This window comes from Cygnus atratus, chromosome 1 (assembly GCF_013377495.2).
Source record: "Cygnus atratus isolate AKBS03 ecotype Queensland, Australia chromosome 1, CAtr_DNAZoo_HiC_assembly, whole genome shotgun sequence".
Lineage (NCBI taxonomy): Eukaryota > Metazoa > Chordata > Aves > Anseriformes > Anatidae > Cygnus > Cygnus atratus.
The window spans coordinates 126,253,463-126,278,790 of NC_066362.1; the positions used below are offsets into that span (position 1 = coordinate 126,253,463).

Consider the following 25,328-nt stretch of genomic DNA (forward strand, 5'->3'; position numbering starts at 1 on the left):
ACTAGTCAAACTTTAAATATATATATATATATATATGTATACACACACACACACATACTTGGGAGAATTTTGAAAATAAATGTGTAGTATTTGAAACATCTTAGACCTTGAGAAAGGCTTGAGACTGTAATCAGAGAAGTCTTACAGAAGATAACTGAAATCTAGTGAACAAAGATAAATCTACACAGAAAATTCCCATGTGAATGTGTAATCCTCCTATGCCCACCGTTATTCAGGCAGTACTACTAAAACCACAGTAATCTGGGGTAATCTCGTTTGTTGTGACCAGCAATGAAAAAGATAAAACATTAAAATGAAGTCATTCAGCAAAAAAGTGTGTGCGTTAACGTGAAAGTGAACGTATGGCCGATGCTAATTTTGCTACGCTTGTTTTACTTTTGCTGGCATAACATTCATATTTCAATTTTCTGTGTGTGGTTTTGTCAACGTTTTGATGTAAATTCCTAAGTCTGTGGTAGGGGTTTTAAGACCTAGCTAGAGTTTCTTAGATATTACGGAAATGATTGAGCTCAGAAGTGTGCACAGAGCACTGTGGTTAGGATTTGTCAGTTTCTACAGAACTGTCTAATATTAGCTGAAACAGCTACTCGACTATGTTATCAGTAGTAAAACAGTGGCATTTTAATATTTTTGTATTTTCCTGAGAGATGAGGTATACAGTCAAGTTATTCTTCCCCATTGCTTACACTTTATTTAGTGTGTGGTTATTGCCTGTTTATGTGGAAGTCAAACTGAGGAAGCTTTGCAGCCATAGCAATGCAATTCTTTGAAACTATATATTACATAATTCAGTATAACACCATGTTCCTTGTTGTGAAGTAAGTCATAGTTTCTGTTAATGCCAGCAGATAATCTGACCATTTAATGAAACAGTGCCCGGTGTGTAATGAAGGAAGCAGTCTGGGTAACAAATACTAAACTAAGACTTTGTTTAAGGAGGTTCATAATTCTTACATTCCTTCTGCTAAATAATATACATATACAAATATATTTTACTAAATATATTTTTATTTATTCACATGTACGTATGTATATTTAATTCTGTTTTACAATGAAGTAACTTGATTCTTGAACAATAAGTTTTCCAAGGAAAACATTTGTCTGTAAAAATCAAATCCAGTTAATGCCTTCTCTATGCTCAAATTTTCCTTTGTAAAAGGCAGAATAAACTTTGTTTTTTTCTCTAGACTTACACTGAAGTGCATAAATCTTATCTATGTAAGAATGAACTCAGTGGTCCTTACGTAAGGAGTTACAGCGTCCTTGTAAAATGTTGCAAAGCTCTTGATCTGAAAGGTTAATTTATACATCAAACCCATACAGAGAAGACAAGGCTTGAGATATTTTTTTCCCCCAAGATGTCTTCAGGTGTTGAGGGAAGGTTACAGCAAAACTCTTTCAGAAATCCATTAGAAGACATCAATGAGTGCTTGGTGTCTTAGGTGCAGCATGCTTTCTGGATCTTGATCAGAAAATTGAATAATTTGAGCATGTAAGCAACATTAAAAGTCAATCTGCTTACTTGTTACATGAAGAGAAAACAGATGGTAGCCCTGAAAAGCCTGTAAAATAGCAGATGGAAACTGCCACACCCTCTGATTAATATAATATTGCTGCTTTGGCTATACAAACATGTTTGTTATGAAGATAAGTATATTGTTCAGCTTCTGGAAACTCGAAAAAGTAGCTCTCTGTACCTGATCTATTAACCTTCATCAAATGAGGGTTTTTCAGTCCTTGTGTACTTTTGTTTGGGGATTTTTTATTTTTTTTTTTCAGATAATTGAGGGCAATCTGTACTACAGAGCCTTCCTTGTCTGGCAACAGTAAGATTTCATATGCATTATTATGCTTCACAGGCTGAGGGTATGGGAAAACGTCTGGTTCACCTAGTGGACTCCACTTAGAGGAAATGCCTCAGGTTTTTCTGGTAATGTGTAAAAGTGGGTGTCTAGCTGTAGTGTGCGCACTTTATTCAGTAAAATGTAGGGATTCCCATGTTCTGTACTGTGTGGGGAGTTCCTTGAGCATCTTTCAGTTCTCCTGCTCTCTGTGGAAGCCATGAGCTCCATACCCTTGACTGTCTGGATAGCAAGTTTGATGACGTTTTCCTTTCATTTTTCAAACTTCAGAGCATCCAAGTTAAAAGTGCAGCAGGGGAGGATGGGAGACAAGCTCACTTTATATTTCCCTCCTGGAGGAGGAAATGCATTGTGAATTGTGTGCTTTTTTTTTTTTTAATCCAACCTGCAATTGACTCAGCTGTCGCTGACAGGCATAGCAAATTCCTTTTGTTTTGGGGACACTTGTGTTTCTTGATAAGCATGTATAATATAAAAGCTTATCAGACTTCAAGGTTAGGGGAGCAATTTGCTGGAGCAATTTGTCCTTGTTATCACAGGCTTCCCTGTTGGGGGACTGCTGCCCTCTAACCTGTCTCCTCCTCATATGAAGGAATATTTAAAAGGACAAGCTCTCTTCTCAGAGATTCTCTAAATGAATTATGTAGCATATATCTTAATGTTTCTGGTTGGCTAGTAGTGCTCTTTGGGAACCATGCCAGCTTTATTCTCCCAGAACACAAGAAATTTCTTCCACCTGCTGCAGACCCATGCCAGTTATAGGAGAACTATTGTTGGGAACTAACCCCATTGACCCCTGAGCACTGTGCTTTGTACTTCTCCGGGAGGTCAAATAAAAGGTTTGGGGAGCAGTAGTCAGTAATTGCACGAATGTAGCGGCTGAAATGCCGTATTCGTGTCGCTTTTAGCAGATACAGCTAGCTCGCTAGTGCAATACACTCGCACCCTTACTAGAAAAAGAGAAGAAAATGGTTATTTACCCACGGTACATTCCCAGCTTGAAAGAACATTATAGTTAACATAGGTCTCACTTGCTCTCCATTTCTGCTTTTAGCAATTCATCCTACCATAGACTTAAATTTAGTGATTTGAAGGAGACTCGTGATGATTCTGCTTTTAGTGCATTCACACATATGCTTGACAGGGCACGGCAGAGAAAGCTTGAATGATCCCCCCTGACCCTCCCACCCCCCTTTTTTCCTTCCAAGTGTACACTTTTGTATCGCTATTAAACTGCAATTCTTGAGATACTACAGTTTTGAGGGGGAAGTCGCAGGGGATTTAAAGCAACTGAAGAGAGTAATTTTAAGTAATTTTCATACCATTTAGGAAATACTTGAAATCCTTGTGTAACCTCCTAGTGTTCAAGAAGCCTTGTTTATCCCAAAGCAAAGATTGAATCATTTTTCATGCTGCGTTACTGCTGTTGTAGTAGAGGCTGTGTATTCCAAACAGGCTGTAATACCCTGGAGTAAAAAAAGGACATTGTAATTGAGAAGTTGAGGTGTAGTAGTGGTTACTGAATGTCTGTGTAATTTATAATAGCAATTGTTTCAAATTTTATGTACCAAATATAAAGACCCATGCTTGTGGATGTGGATGTGTGGATGTGAGAGAAGTACAAGAGAACATAAAGGCACATTTTTGCTTGTGGACCATGAATGAGGAGTCATTATTTTGGCTCCACATTTGGGCAAGAGGGTCTATTGTGCTGGAGAGGTGTATAATGCAGGTTTTAAAGGCAAAGTTAAAAACTGATACTGGAGAAAGCCAGGACATGATTTACAGAGGGAAGCAACATGTTCTTTCACTTAAATAAATCACTGTCTTTCTTTTCTGAAGAGCAATTAAAAGCTAAAAAAGAAAAAATTGCAGTAATCCAGGTACTTGTTAGATCCCAATCAAGAAAGGTAGTTTGGAGGGTTTGTTTGTTTTAATGTCTTGTGCAGGAAATGTACAGTATTTTGCCTCGTTTCCTTTGGTACAGATTTGCTAAATGGAATCACCTGGCTCTATTTATGCTTGAGCATGTGTATATGCTGTTACCTAAATGTCGTTACTTGCATTTATTTATTCATTGCTTGAGTAAAAGCAGTCTTGCTACGTATTATAATGGAGCATGGACTGCAGAATTCAGTGTTTTTTAATAAATACTAAAGCTAGAGATCCTTATGTTGTCAATACACGTAACAGTGACTTAGGTACTAAACACAGAGAGATCAAACTGAAAACTTGGTCTCTAGCTGTTTGGAAGTAATAGATTCTAATTCTAAGAAACATTTTGAAAGTTATTTTGCAAACACTAAAAGAAAGATTAGGTATTTATATTAATTTAAGAAGTTATTCACTTTGTACAGAGCATTTGTAATATTTGTGCTTAAGTCAGACACTTGAGCTGGGTGATCCAATTCAAATAATTCCTGTAGTCTATCTTGGCCTAACCTCTATAACATCTGTGTAGCATTTTCAGTGTGCAGGGTTTCAAAGGCCTGTGTGCAAGGTCAGCTCTGTCCTCGAACAGCCCTAGTAAATAAAAATAGTCACTAAACATAAGCAAACCACATTGTCTGCACTGAAGTCTAAAAAGTAGTGATTTTTGTGCAACTGAGCACAAAAAATACAAATATCATAAGCAGCACTTAAAATAGTTGCTATTCTCAATATGTTGCTTAGGAGTTTGATTTCTGAAATAGATGTTGATCTTTTTTGTTCTTTTTTCTGGGAACGAGAAATAAATAACATCTGCAACAGCATGTTGCTATCAGGCAATCTGCTTAAGTTTCCTGTGCTGATCTCTACAGCATCAGCAACGTGAGTACCAGCATTGCCCAGTTTTTCTTGACCACAGGAGGAAAAAATCGATTTCTTTTTTTTTTCTGACCTTTTTTTCCCCCCTTCTCTCTCCCCACCCCCAACTGTGTCTGACTTGCCTGACAGGAAATTTTCTAATTGCCGGAACAGCTGGTCGCAGCAAAAACGCTAGGGTTGGTCTTCCCTGCTAGACTTATGATCGCTCAGTCAGAAAATCTAAACATCATGGTTTCTTAGTCATGTTTAAGTTTCTGGCTCTCCGTGCTCGTTCTATTCGGGTGAGTTTAGTTTCTTATTTAAAAAAAACTAAGGGAGAGATTTATTAGAGCATCAGTAGGGTTTAAGCTTCTAATTTCAAAGCACTTTTAGTATTTCACAGCTTTGTGATCAGTGCTGCTTGTATACAAAGCCTTCTGTATATTCTTTTCCTAAAAAAAATAAAAAAAGGATGTGGGAGGGAGTTTGTGTTCCTATAATATTCTGTAGAAATTTCTAATGTACCTGCTGACAGCCTGATTGGGAAGTTTTTACCTCTGAAAATGCTGTAATACTTACTATTTTCTCCAAAAAAGTATGACTATAGCTATGTGTTAAGCTTTCTCATTCATAGTCTTATTTTATTAAAAATGTTTCTATTTTTAAAATTAAAACTTATTTTAATAGTTAAATTTTATGTAGTCCTTTTAACTATAAGGTATAGTTATTTGTGGCGTGACAGTTAAAATAACATGGGCTCGTTACTATTTACTTCTGAAAATGGTACTAGGAATAGCGACGCTTGTGTTGTAGTTAGTGTTACAGTTCTTTCATCTTTAGGTGATAATTTACATTAATAACTTAGAATAATTTACACTGAATTTGTATAATTTGTTGAACCTATGCATTTAAGGATAAAAGTTGTTTTCAGTTAAGAAAATCTCTAGTGACGAACTATATTATCCTGTGCACTGTTTCTTAACGATTTAACAATACATGTAATTTTGCAATGTATTTAAGAATTTTCACTGACACCTAGATCAACTTTCATGTTTCTGCTCCTGTAAGTCTACAAATACTTCTCAATGTAAAACTTTCTTGTATACTGTCTTAACATCCTAAGCAATGTATGTCTACTAGTTTGTAAATAAAAGGGATAGTAATTTGACATCTACTGGCCTATGTACTGGCTTGAACTTTGCAGTAAGTGTTAGAAACTGAAGTCTAATTTGCTTGCTGTAACTGAAACAGGACGTGAATGTAAAACAATAGAACATAGGATATGGTATACACAGCTTTTTAAAAAGTGACCCTATAAAATAAACATTTATCTACTTAGCAATGAACTGTAGTTCTTTACCACAAGCAAGGTGAAAGATATTTCTTAGTCTCTGATCAAAAATGACACTATTTTATCTGCCTATAGCAATTTGGCTATATTGTCTCTAAAATTCTATTGATTTTTAAAATGCTAGACAGTACACCCTGAGCGAAGGGTTTTCAGACCGTGTAAATTTTAGAATATATTATTGAATAAAAGCAAGATTCATAGTTTTTGTAGATTAGTACTAAATACATCTGTGGATCTTTCAAAGTAGTTCATTTAAAAAAAAATAAATAAATTGCAGTGCTCTTAAATGCCAATGCTTACAGAGGAACAAAGCTTGTATCAAAGTGAGTGGGAAATGAAAGTTCCACCCAGTGAGTATTTTTTTCCAATGCTGACGTGCACAATCTGGTTCATGAGATAATTTTGTGGTGTTTGATCAAAAGAGAATGACATTACAAAACTGTTTTTGGTGACCAGCATCAGGCTTTTAAGATTATTGTGTGAATTCCTCATCTTTACCTGCTGAACAGCCTCGCAGTTCTTTTGGGTAGGAAGGAATGGGATCCTTTCTTCCGCCCCGGCCTTTGTGTTTTCAATCTGAGGAGGAAAAGTATCTTCAAAATCGCTCCCCTAGCCTTGGCCAGTCATGTTTATCCAAAGGGCCTCCTCATCTATCCATTGATGCAGTGCTCTGAGACAGGACTTGTTCTTCAAACTCCTGTCTTGCTTCATCTGAAACACCAAAGGAATGGGAGGAATTCAATCTCAGCAAGAAGGTCTGTGGTTTTCATTATATGAATGAGTTGACTACCTGGAACAAATGTGGATATAGACATCTTCTGGGACCTTAAAACTGTTGTAGTACGCTAGAAAACCATGAATGGAAAAGGGCAGAAGGTGCAGAGAGTAAAGAAGAGGCGCCTAAATACAGTGACTTTTGTTTATAATGTCTGTATATTTTTTATCTTGGAGACTTCATGTTTCTGTTGCTTTTTTAGTTGTTAAATTAAGCACTTGCTAATCAAATTTGCTTTTAGGAAATTGTATTGTTTCTGCCAGGTAAAAATAATCGATACCATATGCACAAGTAATATGATGTCAATGGAATTGAGAATTTTTCTAATTTTTTTTTTTTTAAGTATTTTTCCATCCTAAAAAGAAGCAAAGTTTATAAATTGTGGAAAAACTTTTTCTGACTTCAAATGTCCCTGTTAGTTACAACTTCTCTGTTCTTGCTTTGGTAAAGTACTAGTGTAAAAGAGAACATACACAGAATATCCCTAAATCAGCTTAATTTTAAGCATGGCAATGCTTTGTCTTTTGTTGTATTAGAATAGTTACTACTTCAGTAGTAGCTGCTTTAACCAGCTTTTTAAAGCAATTGTACACTTACAAGAATTTAAATACATACTAGGTCTGTTAAGTGACTTGAATTTTGAATATTAGTCACAAATATAAGAATTGGTTTTATGCCGTGGTTTACGTCAGTGATGTTGCTCACTGAAGTGATGGGAAGTTATGAAATATTTGTTGGACATAGTTTTGTGTTTTTTTTTTCAAGGGTAGTTTTGAATTTAGAGGTAGGACTATAATGAATATAGAATATGTGAATGTATATAGAACGTCTGATTTTTTTTTTAAATAGCTAACATAGTGCATTCCTCACACTTTTAACTCCCATTCTTAACTTAATAAAGATTTCCATTAGCTCTAATACAAGCGGTAAAAATACTGGTTTTCAGTTTGCTGGCTCTTCTTCAAAATGCGTAGTTCGTATGGATTTTATTTCTTCAGGTAACACTGAAAATTCATTCTATGTTCAAAACAAGTTAGGAAAGTAAGTGCATCTAGGAGACTTCCTGACTCAAGGGAGGGGAGGAAAAGGAAATTATGTATATGAGCTGCGGAGCTGTGCCAGCATTGAGTCATCCTTTTGAAATCACTTGATATCCAATAAGCTTACTGTCCTTACTGCTTCGTGTAACTTTAGAAATGAGGTTTAATATCACAGAAACCATTTCTGAGATACTGAGTATTTGATTACAGGAATCAACGATATTTTGCCCATGATGGTCAGAAAAATGAACTCTGAGTACAATGAAGGTTAACAGAGTAGTAAAAGGAGACTTTCAACAGTAGTTGTTGGAGTAGTGTTAAGTAACTTGGTGGGGAATCCGTTTTTAGGTGTTCATCCTTACCTTCACTTGTACTGAGCATATGCATGCCTTGAAAACAGTCATTTCTTTCGGGGAAGCAAAACTTTCCTGAAAAAGACTGAGGGAGTGAAAACAAAGCTGTTGCTTCCTTAGGGAAGATGGAAAAAATCTATGTAGCTTACGTAGCTAAGACTTACAAGTGAAAGCTGAGAAAAGCAGTGTTTTTGCTGCTGCTCAACTTTGAAGTGGAAGATGAAAACTACAATTAGCTCTTCATTCATTGGATTTGCTTTTTGAAAGTTGTATGGTCAGTAGTGTAAACTGATAGAGCAGTGAGTTTGTTAGTTAAGTTAAAATTCATTGAGGGCAGTTGAATAAATACATTCATTTAACGGTCGCTATAAACTGCCCTTTGCACCTTTAGAAATGACTATTTCCTGTTTTACAGGAAAAAGATGGCACCCTAACACTATTGAAATATTTGTATCTTTATTTCAGTAACTTATTTTTAAAATGTATTATAGGGCTGTCTTATCTGGAAATATGGCTGATCTTTGAGGGAATATTCACCAATGCTGGTCTGACATAGTTGTGAATGAAGGTAGCAGAAAGGTTTTCCTCTCCTGCAGAACCTTGGCTGTACTGACATTGTGATTCCAGAAGCATGAACTTCCCTAATGGTGATTCTGGCTCTTTCTCATCCATAAATTGTCTCTATTACAAAATGAGCATATTATATGAAATGAATTTTAATCAATTTCAAAATGTTATTTTAAATGGGAAATATTAATAAGGTAGCTCCTGAAAAGTGTTTTGGTGGAATCCCACCAGCATTTCTTAGTGCATTAACAGGTTCCTTTTAGAAGGAGATTTCTATTTTAAAAATACCTAGACTGACACAGTTAAGTGCTAAATTGTGTATTAGGAACAAAGAATTTTGCATGAGTTGGGGTGCTGGACATGGTGGTGGTGTTTACCATTGGAAAGTGGTGACTGGGAGAGGATGAGCAGTGTCACTTGCCACTCATCTGAGTGCAGCCTCGGGATCGGTGCCTTGGGAAGCGCAGTTCTCGTGGGTCTGAGCAGGAAGATATGGACTTGGAGTAGTAGGGGTCTATATCCATTGTGAGCCCAGCAGTGATGCAAGGGCTTCCAAATTAACATTAAAAATGAAGTTTATCAAAACCAAAAAGTGATTTGGGAAGACCCTTTCAAGACCAGGGGCTGGGAGGTTGCTTTACAGTGGGGAAAAAAACACTGAGCTAACCTTTACTTATCTGAAGGGGGAAATTAAGGCATAGCTAAGTGTGCAAGTACCTATACATAGAAGATGCTCCTGATTGCACCTTCTTAACTCGATTAAAAGAGCAGGACAGAGTTAACAGGTGAAGGTGAAACCTGGAAATGCTGGAAGCGGGAGTGTCAGTATTGAAGTTAATTTCTTCAGTGTTACTTAACCTGGTTTAGATATTCTGGATTCTCTTTAGATTAAAATCTTTGATATAAGGAACCAATGTATTTCTGATGAACACCTGTATTTTTAGATGAAAGTTCTCTTAGGGTTGTTGGAGATATTGTGTGAAAATAGGGGTATTCTGCAGAATTACAGATACGCTGAGAACGGAATTTTAATCATTCCTTGAGATTAAAATTTGTTAATCTGTTTGTCTAATGCCAAAGTCTTAACGCCACTTTTACCGTTTTTGGTCAGCATGTCAACAATATTTGCTGTCCAGGAAGAAGTTTTTTGTATACAGGACCTATCTGAGGATTTTTTTTTTATTTTTTTTTTGCCTATGACTGATTTCTCACCCACTGGGTTTTGATGAACTCAGGTATGTGTAAGCCATGTCTGTCCTAGTCATCTGAGCCTCATTACATATTAGAAGAATGTGGCTTATTTGAAAGCCCTACTGATAGGGAAGTTGCTTCTGAATTCCAAAAGCAAACATATCATGGTATTTTTTTTTGTCCAGAAATCGTTGTAACATTCAGATGTTATGTTTATTTAAAAGCATGAGGGTCAGTCTTATCCCTGTTCCTTCATGTCAGTTATGAAAGCTTCCATCTCTGTTAGACACAGGAGGGGATGTTGCCTTTTACTTTCTCTCAACCCTGAATTTTTTATTCAGGTGCTACAGATTTGACGGTGTATTTCGTGATGTATTTCATGTAGTCAGCAAGTGTGCGGAAGGAAAATTCTTTTGGTCAGTGCTTAACTGCCTGCCAACTGAAATTCACTGCGGCTCCCAGGAGGTTCTCACCAGTGCCTAAGGAGAATTAATTTTCTGGGAAAGCAAACAAACACGCGACCTTGTTTTGCAGTCACTGCTGCCCCTTTTCTTAACTGAATACGGATGCTGTGTGTTATCTTTCATAATTCCTTCCTGATGCAAAGGACTCAAGATAGAATACAGTTGTTCGTCCTATTTTTTCATAATGAGAACTTGCGGGGTTTTCTAAATCCATACCTGATTTGCTTTCTTAATAAGGAAAAATTTCTTGGAAGTCTGTTTCTGAATTTGATAGAAGCTTTCTAGTAGACTTTGGGTATTGTGATAATCTTTTTTTTTTTTTTTTTAGCGTTTAGCTGTTCCCTTTTTTGTTTGTTATCAACTAGAACACTCATTTTATACAAGAACAGGCATCAGTGTCATTAAAATTGTAAAGCTAATTATTTTGAAACTAGTTGAACACTGTAGTGTGTTAAATATAAATATTCTTGCAGGAAGTCTGAAAGTCTTAATCTACAGGCACTCAGCATATACTCATCTTTGCTCTTGGTATTATAAAAATAAACTGGTTGTTATTCTGCACATAGCTGACCACAAATGCATTAAAAAAAAAAAAACACGCTGTTATAATGGAATTAACACACCCACTACTCAATCTCTTTGTACATGCATATCTTTGTTAGAGATTTGATGTTTGGATATCTAGTTTTTGATCAGCTTTCTGTATTTTATCTGATTTCAATGTAATTTCACTGAAGTTGATGGGAGAGAGTGCAGTGAGTCCTCCTGTTCAGGGTGGGTCTGGTTTTTCAAGTCACCTTCTATTTGACCTGAATGCTTAGGGTGGCTTAGGCTATAAATGTTTCCTTGTATTTCTTTCTTACCTTTATGGATTGATGTCACTTCATGACTTTACACCCATTAAAAGTCACCTATGTGTGAGCAATTTAAATACACCATTTAAATATAATTTACCATTCCATTATACTGTGGCTGTAAAAGTTTACATTTCTGACGTAGCTGCTGCTTTTTCCCTTTGGTGTAGTGTATATGTCACAATTAACTTATGCTTCCACTACAAGTGTATACTCAGATTTGTCACTCATTGTGAAGCTAATGAACTAATTTGTCTCTAAACACTTAAGTCTTTATAATTACATATTTGAGTTATTAAAAATATTTATGCTCATATTCATACAATCTTAAATACCCAGAAAATGAGGAATCTGTCTTCCAGGGATACCTTTCCTAAACAAACATCCTGTAAGTGAACGTAACAGTGTACTCGTTGATGTTCTTTTTAAGTTAATTCACATCTAATTTTTACACGGCTTTGAAAGAAAGGTAACTTTCTTGGTAGATTTCCAGTTTCTGTCCCAGTGTTTTGGAATTTTTGTCGTGTTTGTCTCTGTCCATGTTCACACTGTGCTTATGCATTTATTCAGGAATCTGAAACTGAGAATTTTAGGCAAGCAGGATGCCTGTGGTATTTCCATATGCTGATGCTCCTTATTCCTGATAGCTTTCCTCTCCGTCATATGAATAAGGGAGTAAGTCTGTTTCTGGGCCATCCATTCAGATGATTGAGTTTTCTTCGCAGATGATTTTGTCCGCATCAGAGCATACACTTAAATATTTTTTAATTTATAGTTGGTTGTTTCACTGTTCTTTCATTTTTAAAGTAAAATTTATGGACTAAGCATGCTTCTGGTTTATAAAGTACAGTTCAAATTCTAATTGGCGTTTATTATATTTTTCTAAATTTATCAGGTTTAAGTTGTCCACAAGAACATATCACACATGGCACTCTCAACCCTTGGTTGTTTTAAGTATGTGTTTGGCAACCCTTTCTCAAAACGAATACAGACAGTTTAAGCCCAGATGCCAGAATTTGGTTCATGGACCCCCTTTTACTTGTTTCTCCTTTCACATCGCTGTCACGTTATGTTCAGCTTCGTTTGTCCTCTGTGGCACCTGCAGTGAGGAACTGAAAGTAGAGATAAAAGGGCTATGTACTCTTTTTTGCCGCTATATTTATTAGAAAAGAAATACAATCTGTGAAAGCGTCAGAATTACTCAGAGCAATAAGGGAAGTGGAAATTACAAACCTATAAGTATGATAGGAATGGTATTGTGGACCAGCCCTAGACCAGCCTGATTTCTTTTCAGTTTTTCTGAGGTGTATGTTTCCAAGATCAAGGTCTGCAGATAAACTGACCCACATCGAGCAAGCAGTGTGTTATGGCATCCAATTCTGCATGGGTTACTTCTTTAAAAACAGACCTGTTTTCAGATCTGCTGCTGAAAATTCAGAAATCCGAAGGATAAATTATGGGAGATTCTGCGTATAGACAAACTCTCATTTTTCTTTGGATTCTCTGGGCTTTTTCATTACTACTGAGAAATGTTTAACTAGTAAGGCTCTTCTGTTTCTACTTCCTTTAGGGTTTGAAGTCCAGCTTCCTTTTAATATGTTATCTAGTAGTTGTTCCTGTAATGAGATCTCAGAAACAAATACAAGTGTTTTGTATTACAGCAGAGTTAATTAATCAAGGAAATTAGTATAAATTAAAATACTAGAAGTAAAGTAAGCATTCAGTATTCAATAAGTACTTAAAATAAGGAATAAAATACGGAATTTTTCCAGTGATAGGCAATAAAAATAATGGCCTAATCCTAAAAATGGTTAAATAGCTTTTCACTGCTTGCTTAGAAGGTGTGTATTTTTTTTTTTTTCTTACAAGCATATCTCCTATTCCAGTTTGCATCTGATTCCTAAAGAGAAAAAATGAGTCACCCTTGTGGCTGATGAATTATAAATTTTCTTAGCTTTTCTTTTAGATTTGATTCATCTGTGGAATATAGTCCATTCAGTGTTCTTTTCCTGTGTTTGTATTCCTGTGCACAGACAGAAATTGTGAGGTACATTACGAAGAACTTACCTATACTGAAATATTGACCAGCACAGTTCGGAGTTGCAAATGATATCAATGCAGGAAGTTATTCTAAAATAGTGATGTTTTATATTCATACTCAAACTTGTTTGTCACTGACTTCCTGTCTAGGACAGTGTTGATTTAACACTATTATACTGTTAAGGAAATGTTAAGGAAACTCGGTGTAATGTTACCTTCTGTTTGTTTCCTTGTGCTCTATATTTAGTTTCACAATAACAGAAGCCAGTAGCAACCACTTTAAGTTGACTAACACAGCATATGTGTTTTTTTTATATTAAATGTGTCTTTCTATGGCAGTTTTACTTTACAGTGTGCAGAAAGCCTTAAGAGCTGTGTGTAATTATAGCTGGATAATAACTGCTGTAATTATAACTGGAAGGAAGGGTCTGTCCTACCGCTGTAGCAGCCGAAGCACTGATGAGTGAGTCTCTGTAGTGGTGTGAAAGCTGTCAGGGAATGGAAGAAAGGAGAGGAGGACTAGTCTTTCAGCACCCTGTATGTCATCCTATTTAATTTGAGCCCATCACGAGTCAAATGTTTTTTTCTAAATATCTCAGGAATGAGCAGGAATGGAGAAAATCAGCAAATTACACTAGACTGAATGGCTTCTCTTTCGGACTATACAATAAGACAGCAGCTATCAATTACTATAATTAGTGCTGGTGGCTGAGAAATAGCCATTTCATTTTTGCAGTGTGAGAGGCTTATATTTTAATTCAGGTAGATAATGGGTACAGTGAGGGTTAATTACTTTGGCATATAATTCTCATTTCTATAAAAGGCTGAACTTTTGTATTTTTAGCTGCACTTGCAAAATACTGTTTAGGTTAAAATAACAAATGTTCAGCAATTATGTAGAAAGAAGAGGAAACTGCAAATCTGTGGGTATATATTCATCATAAATCTTGCTCCAAAGCGTATGTTAAGGACAAGCTATTAAAGTAGGATATGATCTGAGTTCCCGTTTGTTTAAAACTGAGTTATATTAGGTCTGCCTTATAAGGACTGAAAAGTGTCTGAACCTTGAGAAACTGTGAAGACTGGAAGTATTCACTTAGCATCAGGAATGTGAAGTGGTGTTTTTTAAGAGGGTGTCCAAAATAACCACTGGAAAGTCTGTTACATAATAATTGCATAGCATTTGAAAATAATTTTTTTTTGTTTATAGAAAATGTGAATATCCTTTTCTTTTATGTCTTTGTTACCTTTTGTGATGCTTTTAAGACAACGTGCATACCCGATCAATTTGAGTCCTTGAATCTGACTAGATAACAAGAAGATTGGAATTTTTTTGTTTACTTTCCGAAGACTCCAAAGGAGTTAGTAGGTAAAACAGTTGAGCAGAAGCAGATCAAAGTGTACAAAGGAATATGTGCTTAGCAATCTGTTCTATTGTGCTAGTCCTCCCGTGGGATTCTCTAAGATAGCAGTGAGTGGTTTAAGTAGTATGTTATCCAGCTGATCGCATGCTAAGTTAAAGCATAAAAATGGTGATACCCACCAACAATAATTACTTTCTCAAGTAGAAGGAACCAACATTTCTTTCAGGCTCTCTAAAGATTCAGGTTTGAGTCGCTGATCAAAGTATTCATAACTTTCTCTTGAGAAAAGGTTTGGGATAGATTCTGACATTAGGAGCAGTACACGGCATACGTGCACGCACATGTGGAGTTTTGTCTGTCTTACAAGAGAAACTGGCACCTGTCTTTATTGCTGGTCTTAGTTTTTGAAAAATCCAGGTTCTTTTCATTATTTTTTTTCACTATTTCATTTCAACAGCTGCTAGTACATTCTGTGCATTCTTTAAAAGTGTACGTTGGAATTATTTTTGTATATGTGGATAGATGTGCGTGCTCAGGATTTGTTGTGTGCGGTTTGTTTCCAAGTTTGGTTGCTAACCTTTTGAAAAGAGTCCTTTGAAAGAAAAACAGTGATCTAGAAGTATGTTTCAGTAGACATGTATGGACAGGTACTGTGCATTTGTATGTGGTATTAAAATGACTGTACAAAACTATAATTTTAGCAATAATTCATGCACATAAATTTTGCTGAATGCTTGAAAAATATATGTGCAGAAGCACAAATTTAAAATGCTACCTCTACTCCTCTGTCACTAGAATTAGTGTGTATTTTGGTACATTTATATCAAGGGGAAGATCTGGAGCAAGAAAGACCTTACCCTTGGTGGAAGAGGGATGGGTTACGTAGCACTTAAAGTGGACATATGTGAAGTTCATTGGCTATGTCAGGATGCACACATGAGTGCTGAGGGGAGCTGTCTGATGTCACTGTGAGGCCACGCTTGATTATCTTCCAGTTATCATGGCAAATGGGAGAGGTGTCTGAGGACTGGAGGAGAGCTTATGCGACTCCTGTCTTCAAAAAAAAGCGAGAAGGAAGACCCAGGGAACTACAGGCTGGTCATCCTCAACCCCTGAGAAAGCAAGGGAACTCCTAATCCTGGAAACCATTTGTGTGTGTGAAGGAAAAGGTGATTGGAATTAGTCAACATGGATTCACAGGGGTGAAATCATGTTTGACCAACCTGATAACCTTCCACAATGAAACGGGTAGGCGGATAGTGGATATTGTCTACTTTGACTTCAGTAAGACGGAAGACAGTCTCCCGTAAGATCCTTAAATAGAAAATGATGAAGTATGGGCGCAATGAACAGACTGTGGTGTGAATAGTTCTGTACCAGGGGTAGAGTAACTCCATGCAGCAGCCAACCACCAGCTGGAAAGAAACTTTTGCAGGGAAGGACCTGGAGATGCTGGATCCAAGGTAAACATGAGCCAGCAAAGTGTCCTTACAGCCAGCAGGCTGAGGGACGTGATCCTTCCTCTCTATTTTGCACCGAGTGCCGTGTCTAGTTCTGGGCTCTCCAGTACAAGTGTTAGAGAGCTACTGAGAGAGTACCGCAAAGGGATACTAAGGTGTTTGAGGGACTGGAGTATCTGTCGTGAAGACAGGCTAAGAGAACTGAGATCCTCAGAGATCTTTAAAAGCCCCCTGGGCAGCCTGCTCTGGGTGTCCGTGTTGAGCAGGGGGGTTGAATATGACATCCAGAGGTGCCTTCTAACCTCAACCGTTCTGTGATTCTGTGAAATAAATCTGAGTTCCTCATTAAGTAGAGGGAAGGTATTAGTTTTATTTTATTCACTGGGAAAGAATAGGAAGGGAATGCACAAAAAGTTGAAATTGTTGTTGGTGTATTTATCATAGAAGTTAGTTAAGTAGCACTGACTGTAAGTTTGGGTCATGTATAATGCCTAGATAGTTGTTTAGGTGACACTGATAAGAATGCATTTTTTCTTGCCTATGAACAGTTGCTGATAAGTTTTGAAATTCTTTCCTTGTGTGGCAAGGAGTGTTGCTTTTCAGGGGATTTTGAAATTTTTAGTAGAAAATACAGAATTAAGTGAAGACCAGAAAATGACTAGAAGGTCCACTGCCTCATAGTCATCCTCATTCAAGTGTTAAAAATGAACACCTTCCTGAGATCTGGTCTGCTTATTACATACTTTAAGAGAACTAAATTCTTAAGAAGTTTTGGTTTCCACTTCTGGATTGTAAATCTGGAATGGAGATAATGAACCAAACAACATGGGCTTAGGCACAAAAACTTGGGTACTGCTGTTTTGTTACTATCAACTCTGTTATTGTCTGGGTTCTGATACGTCTCTAAAGGCTTAAGCTACATGGTCACTAAATTAATACTACCTTTTGTACCAGATAAATTTTATTTTTTTGTAAATGCCTTAATTATGGGAGTGGTGTTGCTGAATGTTTTATCTACTTTTGGGAGCATATAGTTGGTTTGATTCAGTAGCACTGTTATTTTTTAATGTATTGTGAATTTATAAATGCTTCAGGAAGATGCACCACTAATGTAAATTTACTCACCTTTCTTGCTCTGTCAGGAAGAAGGAAATATCAAAGAAATTGCAATAACTCATCATGTAAAGGAAGGACACGAGAAAGCAGACCCTTCACAGTTCGAACTTCTAAAAGTACTCGGACAAGGATCCTTTGGGAAGGTTGGTAACAGACCTCTTGTGGAGTAGTATTTGGGAATATAATATCAAAGAGTGTTGAAGAATTAAATATTTAGAACAGTCACATTGCATTAAGGCAATGTTGGTGGTCAAAACTGCTTTCTTAATTAGTGCCACCATAATCATGGCAGATCTTCTAAAGTGGTAAATTTATTCTAGTTTGTATGTAGACCTCAAAGATGCATGGAAAATTTGACTTGAAGTAATCAGATATTCACTGTTAAAAAGGAATGTCATTTTGCTTTAACTACTTTTCTGTGTTTGAAGGGGACAAGGTTTGAGAGGTTTTTTGGTATGTAATACTAATTGCTAACTCACAGGTTATCACGAGTACAGAAACTACAGACAATATATTTTTGTAATACATTGTAATTTTAAATAATAAATTTTAGGCAATGATGGTCATTGAAGCAACCACTATATACTGTGGCATTGTTCATGCTAGGCATTATCTGTCAGAATTTGGTTAAGACACAGTATAACTGGATACTTATTTAAGTTCTGTTAAATACTCGTTCTCTGGCATTTTAGTGGGTACTCTCCACGCCAAGATCTCAATAGGTGTATGTGGCCCATACCTTTAGTTGTCCAAATCAAACTTTAAGTGAAACATTAATTTCTTGTGACAGAGAGATCACTGAGAAAGAATAGAATTTACAATGAAAAGCAACAAAGCTTTTAAGTCCATTTTTAGCCTTAATTGAAGTTCTGAATGTAGTGTTAGCTCTCTAGTATGTTAAACCAATGCTAAACCAATCTTGGATATTGGGGAAAATAAGAATAGTCAGTTCACTTCTCTTGTAGCGGAAGAAAGTTACTATTGATCGTGTAATTGAAGCAGCAGTTCAAATTAAACTTGGAAATCTAGATGTTTATAAACTACAAAGTTTTGTACTCAGTCTAATGAGAATACACTGGAGAAGCCTGATGGTCATTTCTGATGTCATTTGATTACATACAGAACGAAGATCATAGCTTTTATTTGGAAATCTTCAAATCAGGAGATGTAAGTCATGCAGGGGCAAGGAGATGTAAGCTAATGAAGGATGATTTCAACAATCCCTTTGATTCTGTTGATATTACTAAATTTAATGCTATAACTGCCTTTTTTCATGTTTTGAAAAAGCAAAAAAACTACCTAGCTGAGATACAACGTAAAAATGCTCATCTTGTCCTCAATTGCTTTAGCATTTAGGAAAAAAAAAAAAAAGAGGATTAGTGTTAATTCTTTTCTAAAAAGTTTAGAAGATATTGCGACTACTCCTTCAGTTTAAAAGTCTAATCTATATGCTTTTCAAGCGTTGTTAATGTGAGGGATTACAAAAACAGATAAAACTAGTCTCATACAGCACATTTAGTATTCTCATTTACCACAACATATCTCTGTGCTTTTTCATAAATTACTAGAAAACCTGTGGCAAGTGTATATTTCGCATTTCAAAATCAGGAATATATCTGCATCTTAGGGTTATTAAAAACAACTCCACTCAAGAAGTCAAGAAAAGAATTTATACGAAAGAAGGAAATGAAAGACACTTTAGTTGAGGCTGGTTTTACTTTACTGATACATGCAAAATTCAATCAAAGCATATTAACTACGTTTTTGTGACACAAGGTTGGTTCTCACTATTTTATATGTTGCTAAAATGAATTATTAAATATTATTTTACATAACTTTGTGGATTGACTTCTGCACATGCATTTATTTTCATATCAGACAACTACTTCATTAGCACTTCTGTTATACTATCTTATAAATTTTATTAAGACAGAGCTATTTAAAAGGTTAACGTCAATAAGCTTATTTTTACAGAAGTGTGTGATTATAAAGTTGAATTTTGTTTCAAATTTTTCATCTGAGTGAATCCAAATTCATCCTTCCCTTTACTCACTGAAATCAATGAAGTTAAACCAGAATTAATTTGGCAGATTTTGCCTTGAATGAACCTTTTAGATTATGAAATGAAGTAATAGTATGTAAAAATGCAAGGAAATTTCTATTTGTACTTTGCAGAATCTAAAGAGAACTTTCAAAGAAAGATAGAGCTAGTAGCAGAACTGGGAGGAGTAAACTCAGATTTTATACCAAAGTATATTCATCTGAGTTACCTTTACTTTCTTTTAAGAATTCTTTTTAATTTTCCATGCAGGTATTTCTTGTCAAAAAAATCTCAGGATCAGATGCCAGGCAGCTTTATGCAATGAAGGTATTGAAAAAGGCCACCTTGAAAGGTAAGCACTGTTAGGGGCAAGGAGGTAGAGAAATCGTAGACGTTATTACCAAAAAATAATCTTTACACATGGGCTATTCTAAAGATTGTATCTTAGAACTTATTTCTATCAAACTGCTTTGTGTAGTAAACCCACAAGGATCTAGTAAACAGTACAATATTGATATTAAAGGGGGAAGTAGGTTCAGTCCTTTGCCATGTTAAATGTTAGGTCCCTCTCATTGGTGGTGGTTTAAAAGAGTAGTTGCATTGTATCTGCCACCTGACTTGCTACTGGGCTGTTATCTGAAACATAATATCCTTTCTTTTTTAACTTGCTGTGTATCACGAATGAGACATTTAATACTGTTTGCTCAATTTACCTTGAGGTTACAATATTTAAAAATGTATTATGCCAGTTCTTTTATTCTAAAATCTCTAAGAAGAGGAGTTAGTTTTCTGTATATCAGTACATTTTGCCAGAATTTTTGACACTTGCTCTTGGATGTAGGATATATTTGAAGAAATATTAAGTTGTCTTAAGCTAAATGAGCAAAAATTAGTTTTAAAATGAGTCTTTAAAATATTTTGTTTCTTGAGTGGTCACAAATGGTCACAAATGGTATCAGTAACAAAATACGTTCAAACCTGCACAATCTCAAATCTGTCCTGGAGAATTCCATAAGATTTTTGTTTATAGTAGATTAAAGTGATCTCTAAATGCTTAGCCAGAATGTGTATTTATTGTTTTATGTCATTGTTTAATACTTCAGTCTATTTGTATTGTTTTTAAAGTCACAACTATACTAGAATTGCAATGATAATCTTGGCATTGCTCTGACAATTTGTGGAACTTCACCTGTGTTATTGATATAATACTGATTTGCAGTTTTAACATGTTTTAATCTGAAAATATTCAGAGATGACTTGTAAACTAAAACTTCATACTTGTATTGAATTGTGAACCTCTGTTAAAATGTTGAACTTCGCATTTTTCTGCCTAAGATCTAGTGCCAAATGTCTATCTCAAATCTCATTATACTTCACTTTCATTTGAAACTATTAGGGTGTGAGTGGTTTTTGAACAGTTTCCTATATTTTGATTACTCTGTGTTGCTGCACAAGTTATTCTCATTATTTACTTCCTATTTTTCTGGAATTGATTTCCACTCATTTAAGGTCCTTTGATATCCTCAATAGCCTTTCATTTCCCAAACCTGTTAATAGCTGAGAATTGGAGTCAAAGGTCATTTAGCAGTTGCTTTTTTAAGATGTTTGAGAGTTTGTCTTCGTCACATTTTAATGGTGGTTTAGCCTTATGCATAAAAAGCATAGTACAAGTTGTGGATCTAGTTCTACCTGCACATGGGGAGACTGATAAACATTGAAATTGGAAGTGTGACTTGCAGCTGGAGAAGGAGATGGTCTGAGGCAGTAAGCACTCAAGGATGCAAAAGGCTGTGGAACAGAAAACTGACACTAGCAGGAAGATATCACACTTTTCAACTCTTTATCTGAATTTTCAGTTGCTTTTGAGTGTCATTTGGTTCCAGTTTTAGGAAGAACAAAGTTGAAAGCAAATGAAAGTTACTGTTAAAATCTTAATATGAAACTAATTGGAAATAATGCTCTTTTTCTGTAATTGCAACTTCCTTTGAGATCTAATATTGTAATTTAAAATAATACGCTGTATTTCTTGATTTGCCTAAGGTTCTTTAGTTCTTTTGAATCTATTTCATAATACTATTTTTGTTATCTAAGTGTCTTAAATCTTCTGCATACACAACAGTGACCTGTAGGCAGTTGTTATACCACAGTATATGATGTGAAGTACATCAGGAAATGTAGGAGTGATGCTGATTCATAATGTGATTTACTTTTTTTGATCTTGCTCATGTTCTGTTGTAGTTCGAGATCGGGTTCGGACAAAAATGGAACGTGATATATTAGTAGAAGTTAACCATCCTTTTATTGTCAAGTTACATTATGGTGAGTTGGAGGGGTAAAATAAATTATATCTTAAAAATGGGAGCTTGTTGAAGTACTACCTAACATTTACACTGTAGTTCAGAGAATCATAGAAAATCAGTGTGCTATCTAAATCCTGATTGTGCAAAGGCTTGCTGTGTAGTAATTTTCATGTAACTCTATGTGCACGGTTAACTTCATACGTGGTCTTAAATCTTTATGGGACTAAGAGTCTGTAGTTCTCTGCTTTATTAGAAAGGACATTTACCTATCTGTATCTAGCCATTCTTTTCCAAAACCTCTTATCTTTTATATAAGTCATTCACTTACTTTTTTTTAAATTGATTTCTTACCCTTGTCATGCTCTGTAGAAAATGTACAATGGCATCACTTCTGGTTTCATTAAAATTGGTGGGAAAACTTATTTTATTTTTATTGCATGGACAGCCATAAATGTGTATTCAAGTTGAGGGGGAGGAAATTAATACTCTTAAGACATTATGCAGAAAGTAAACAGGAAGAAAAATAGTTCAGATAAACAGAGTAGTCTTTATTGTTCAATTCACATTTTTTTCTTTTAGAGTCCATTTTTTCCTACAGTTCAAGTTTCAGATCTCTGTCACTCTTTAATGTGGCTTAAATAATGTTAGATTACACTATTTTACTTGTCACTTTTTTGCAAGATAGACTATATCTTCCTGCAAAGCTGAGTTTGCAGAAGTTTTAGAATACATACGTTAGTTACAGATTTGTCAAATCTGTACTTTCAAAATCTGGAGTGAAATGTTGACTAACCAAGGTATAGCTTAACTTTTTAGGTATTCCATTGATGACTTGTTTCACTTTCACATGGCACGAGAGTTTCTTGGTCCATTGAAGAAAAACATTTAATTTACATTTAAATTAACATTTAAATACATTTTTACACAAGGAAAAAGAAGAATTCATTTTAATAAATGAAAATGAGGGTGAAAGGTAAAGAAAATAAGGGTGAATTATTGGGTAGGTTATTCTTCTAATAATGGGTAAAATTAGATAATGTTTAATGTTTTTAAATGATCTTTTCAGCTTTTCAAACAGAAGGGAAGCTGTATCTTATTTTGGATTTCCTCAGGGGAGGAGACTTGTTTACACGTTTATCCAAAGAGGTAAACTTTTTTCTTTGAAAATTGTATATTGATAAAATTTGACTATTTTAAAATTGCCTAAACTGAAATTGCCTATATTAGAAAAGTTTACTTCTTATAATTCTATTTTCATTGAATAAGATTTTGAATAGTCTTCTTTTAATGAGCTATGTTTTTGCTTCATTGCTTTTTTGTACAAAGTCTTTCCATGAGAACACTCAGTAATTTACATCTCTTCTGAAAAAGTCTTAGACAAGCAATGTTTCTGCATTGCTTTTTATACCTTGCTTAGATTATCTTCTCTTACTACTACATCTAAAGATGTCAGAACATGGATTTAGATGAAGTAGTTATTCAAAAAAAATCCATGTTTTTTTTCTTGATTCCTAAGAAAGAACATATAACACTTTCCTGGTGATGACTTTTATCTTAAGCCACTCCAATTTTATAAGATTTAATGCAGATAAGTTCTTTATAGGTACCTGCATTTAAGCTAACGGTTGATAACTGACAGAGTGAAATGGGCATGCTGGATTTGTTTCATCCTCATATGAATTCATCTGATCTATTCAGAATCATAGAATCATTAAGGTTGGAAAAGATCTCCAAGATCATCTGGTCCAACCATCCCCCTACCACCACTGTCACCCATTGAACCACGTCCGTAAGCAGCACGTCCAACCTTTCCTTGAACAGCCCCAGGGACAGTGACGCCACCACCTCCCTGGACAACCTGTCCCAATGCCTGACTGCTCTTTCTGAGAAGAAATGTCTCCTAATTCCCAACCCAAACCTCCCCTGGCACAACTTGAGGCCATTCCCTCTAGTCCTGTCACTAGTTAGTTACCTGTGTGAAGAGGCTGACCCTTCTTTAGATCAGATCTATCTGATAGATCAGATGAATTGCAGTGTAAAAGTTCCTGCTTTTTATCCATTAACTACAAAGGAGAAAGTGATTAATTCAGAGCTAGAAATCTACACTGCAGATGTTTAAGTTTAGGAGAGATTAATTTCATTCAATGTTTTCAAAGAACATAGTGTGGGTGTATTATCAGTCTCATGGGATCTTTCATTCTTTGAGCTTTTAAGTGTTTCTTGTAGAGATTTCCGTACTTCTTCAGTGTACCTGTACTAAATATTAGCTTTTCTGTAGAGGTAACATCAGCAGGTACTCCTTGTACAAGCTTTGGTATCGTGTCCTTTCCTTAAACTACTAAGATGAAAATGTGTTATTTTTAATTCTTGCTTAAAATAGTGGTCGTCTGTGTCCCCCATTGCTGTTTTTTTTCCCCAATCCATGGGGGAAAATCATCTGAAGATGTTACTCTTAATTTTTTTTAAAGCAGTTCATATTTACTGAGGTAGAATCAAGTCATGAAGGAACTTATTTTTTAACTCTGAGCAGTTTAATTGCAATTTTTTTTTCTCTCACTGGATCACAACAGTTGTTCATATAGTAGGAATAGCATGTTCAGAGGCCCTGAGCAACCTGATCTGTTGGGTGGCATTGCTGCCTATGGCAGGGGGGTTGGAACTAGATGATCTTTGAGGTCCCTTCCAACCTGAGCCGTTCTATAATTCTGTGATTTCATTGAATCAAAGCAGTGATTAGTTCCTAATAGAAAATGCAGATTGCTACCGAAGATCTTACCTGTGCTTACTCGTGCCATTTCCTTAGTTACTATCCATGTAGCTCATTTATGATGGTACTTAGAGAAATGCTCTTCAAAAATGATGCATATGCTTTTCTTCTCTCTTTGACTTTGTAGAAGAAATTCAGATGTTTGGACTTTAGTTCATTTGTCTAGAAACAACATGTTCACATCCAATGAAGAGGTAGTCACATTCTTTAAATGCTTCCCAAAATTTTTCAGTCCTGCTGCGATATCTGTTTGTTCTCTTGGGCAATCAGAAGTAAATAACCTCAGTTTTGCAGAAAGTATAGTACAATATTGCCTTCAGAAGTTTGTGATACTGTGAATCAGTATTGACTATAAAATTCTAGACCTTTTCTAAGGAACCAATTTCAATTTCTAGTTTTTTATAAAAATCAATATGAGTATTAAGAAGAAACATTCTGTAACACCAGATTGTCTGGACCGTTTAGTTGGTGCTGATGTAAGATTTAGAGGTTTTGTATGTAAAATAATGTTTGTTTGTTTGGTTTTTTTCAGGTGATGTTCACAGAAGATGATGTTAAATTTTACCTAGCAGAATTAGCACTTGCTTTAGACCATCTACATAGTCTTGGAATAATATACCGCGACCTAAAACCAGAAAAGTAAGAATCTGCTGCAGTAAATGCAATGTATTAATTTGATTTGTATAGCACTTCTACCAATGCGCTTCCCTTTCCAGCTGTTAAACTTTAATTTTCTATTTAAATTTGCTATATAAAGATACTATATAAACTGAACAGGGAAGGAGATGGAGGAACCTTGTAGGGTTTTGTTAATTAAGTGTTGGATTTAATTTCCTCTCAAACAGGAGCATCTAGATTGAGTGATATGCCAAGTATTATAATCCATGTTACTATAAGTAAAGAATATACAGAAATGTGTACCTTTCATTTTCCATGTGCTTTAGAGTGTACAATGGATAAGACATCATTTTAGCC

The 25,328-nt window shown here is 35.5% G+C and overlaps 1 protein-coding gene across 4 annotated transcripts in view; it reads left to right on the top strand.

The window, feature by feature from the left end:
* Window positions 1-25,328, top strand: part of RPS6KA3 (ribosomal protein S6 kinase A3) — a 73,769-nt gene that overhangs the window by 19,088 nt on the left and 29,353 nt on the right. For all 4 annotated transcript variants that reach the window (XM_035542108.2, XM_035542109.2, XM_035542110.2 and 1 more), the window contains exons 3-7: window positions 17,272-17,388; window positions 19,557-19,638; window positions 21,525-21,605; window positions 22,653-22,732; window positions 24,886-24,992. In XM_035542108.2, the coding sequence (XP_035398001.1) occupies window positions 17,272-17,388; window positions 19,557-19,638; window positions 21,525-21,605; window positions 22,653-22,732; window positions 24,886-24,992 (467 nt within the window). The remainder of the gene's footprint in view (window positions 1-17,271; window positions 17,389-19,556; window positions 19,639-21,524; window positions 21,606-22,652; window positions 22,733-24,885; window positions 24,993-25,328) is intronic.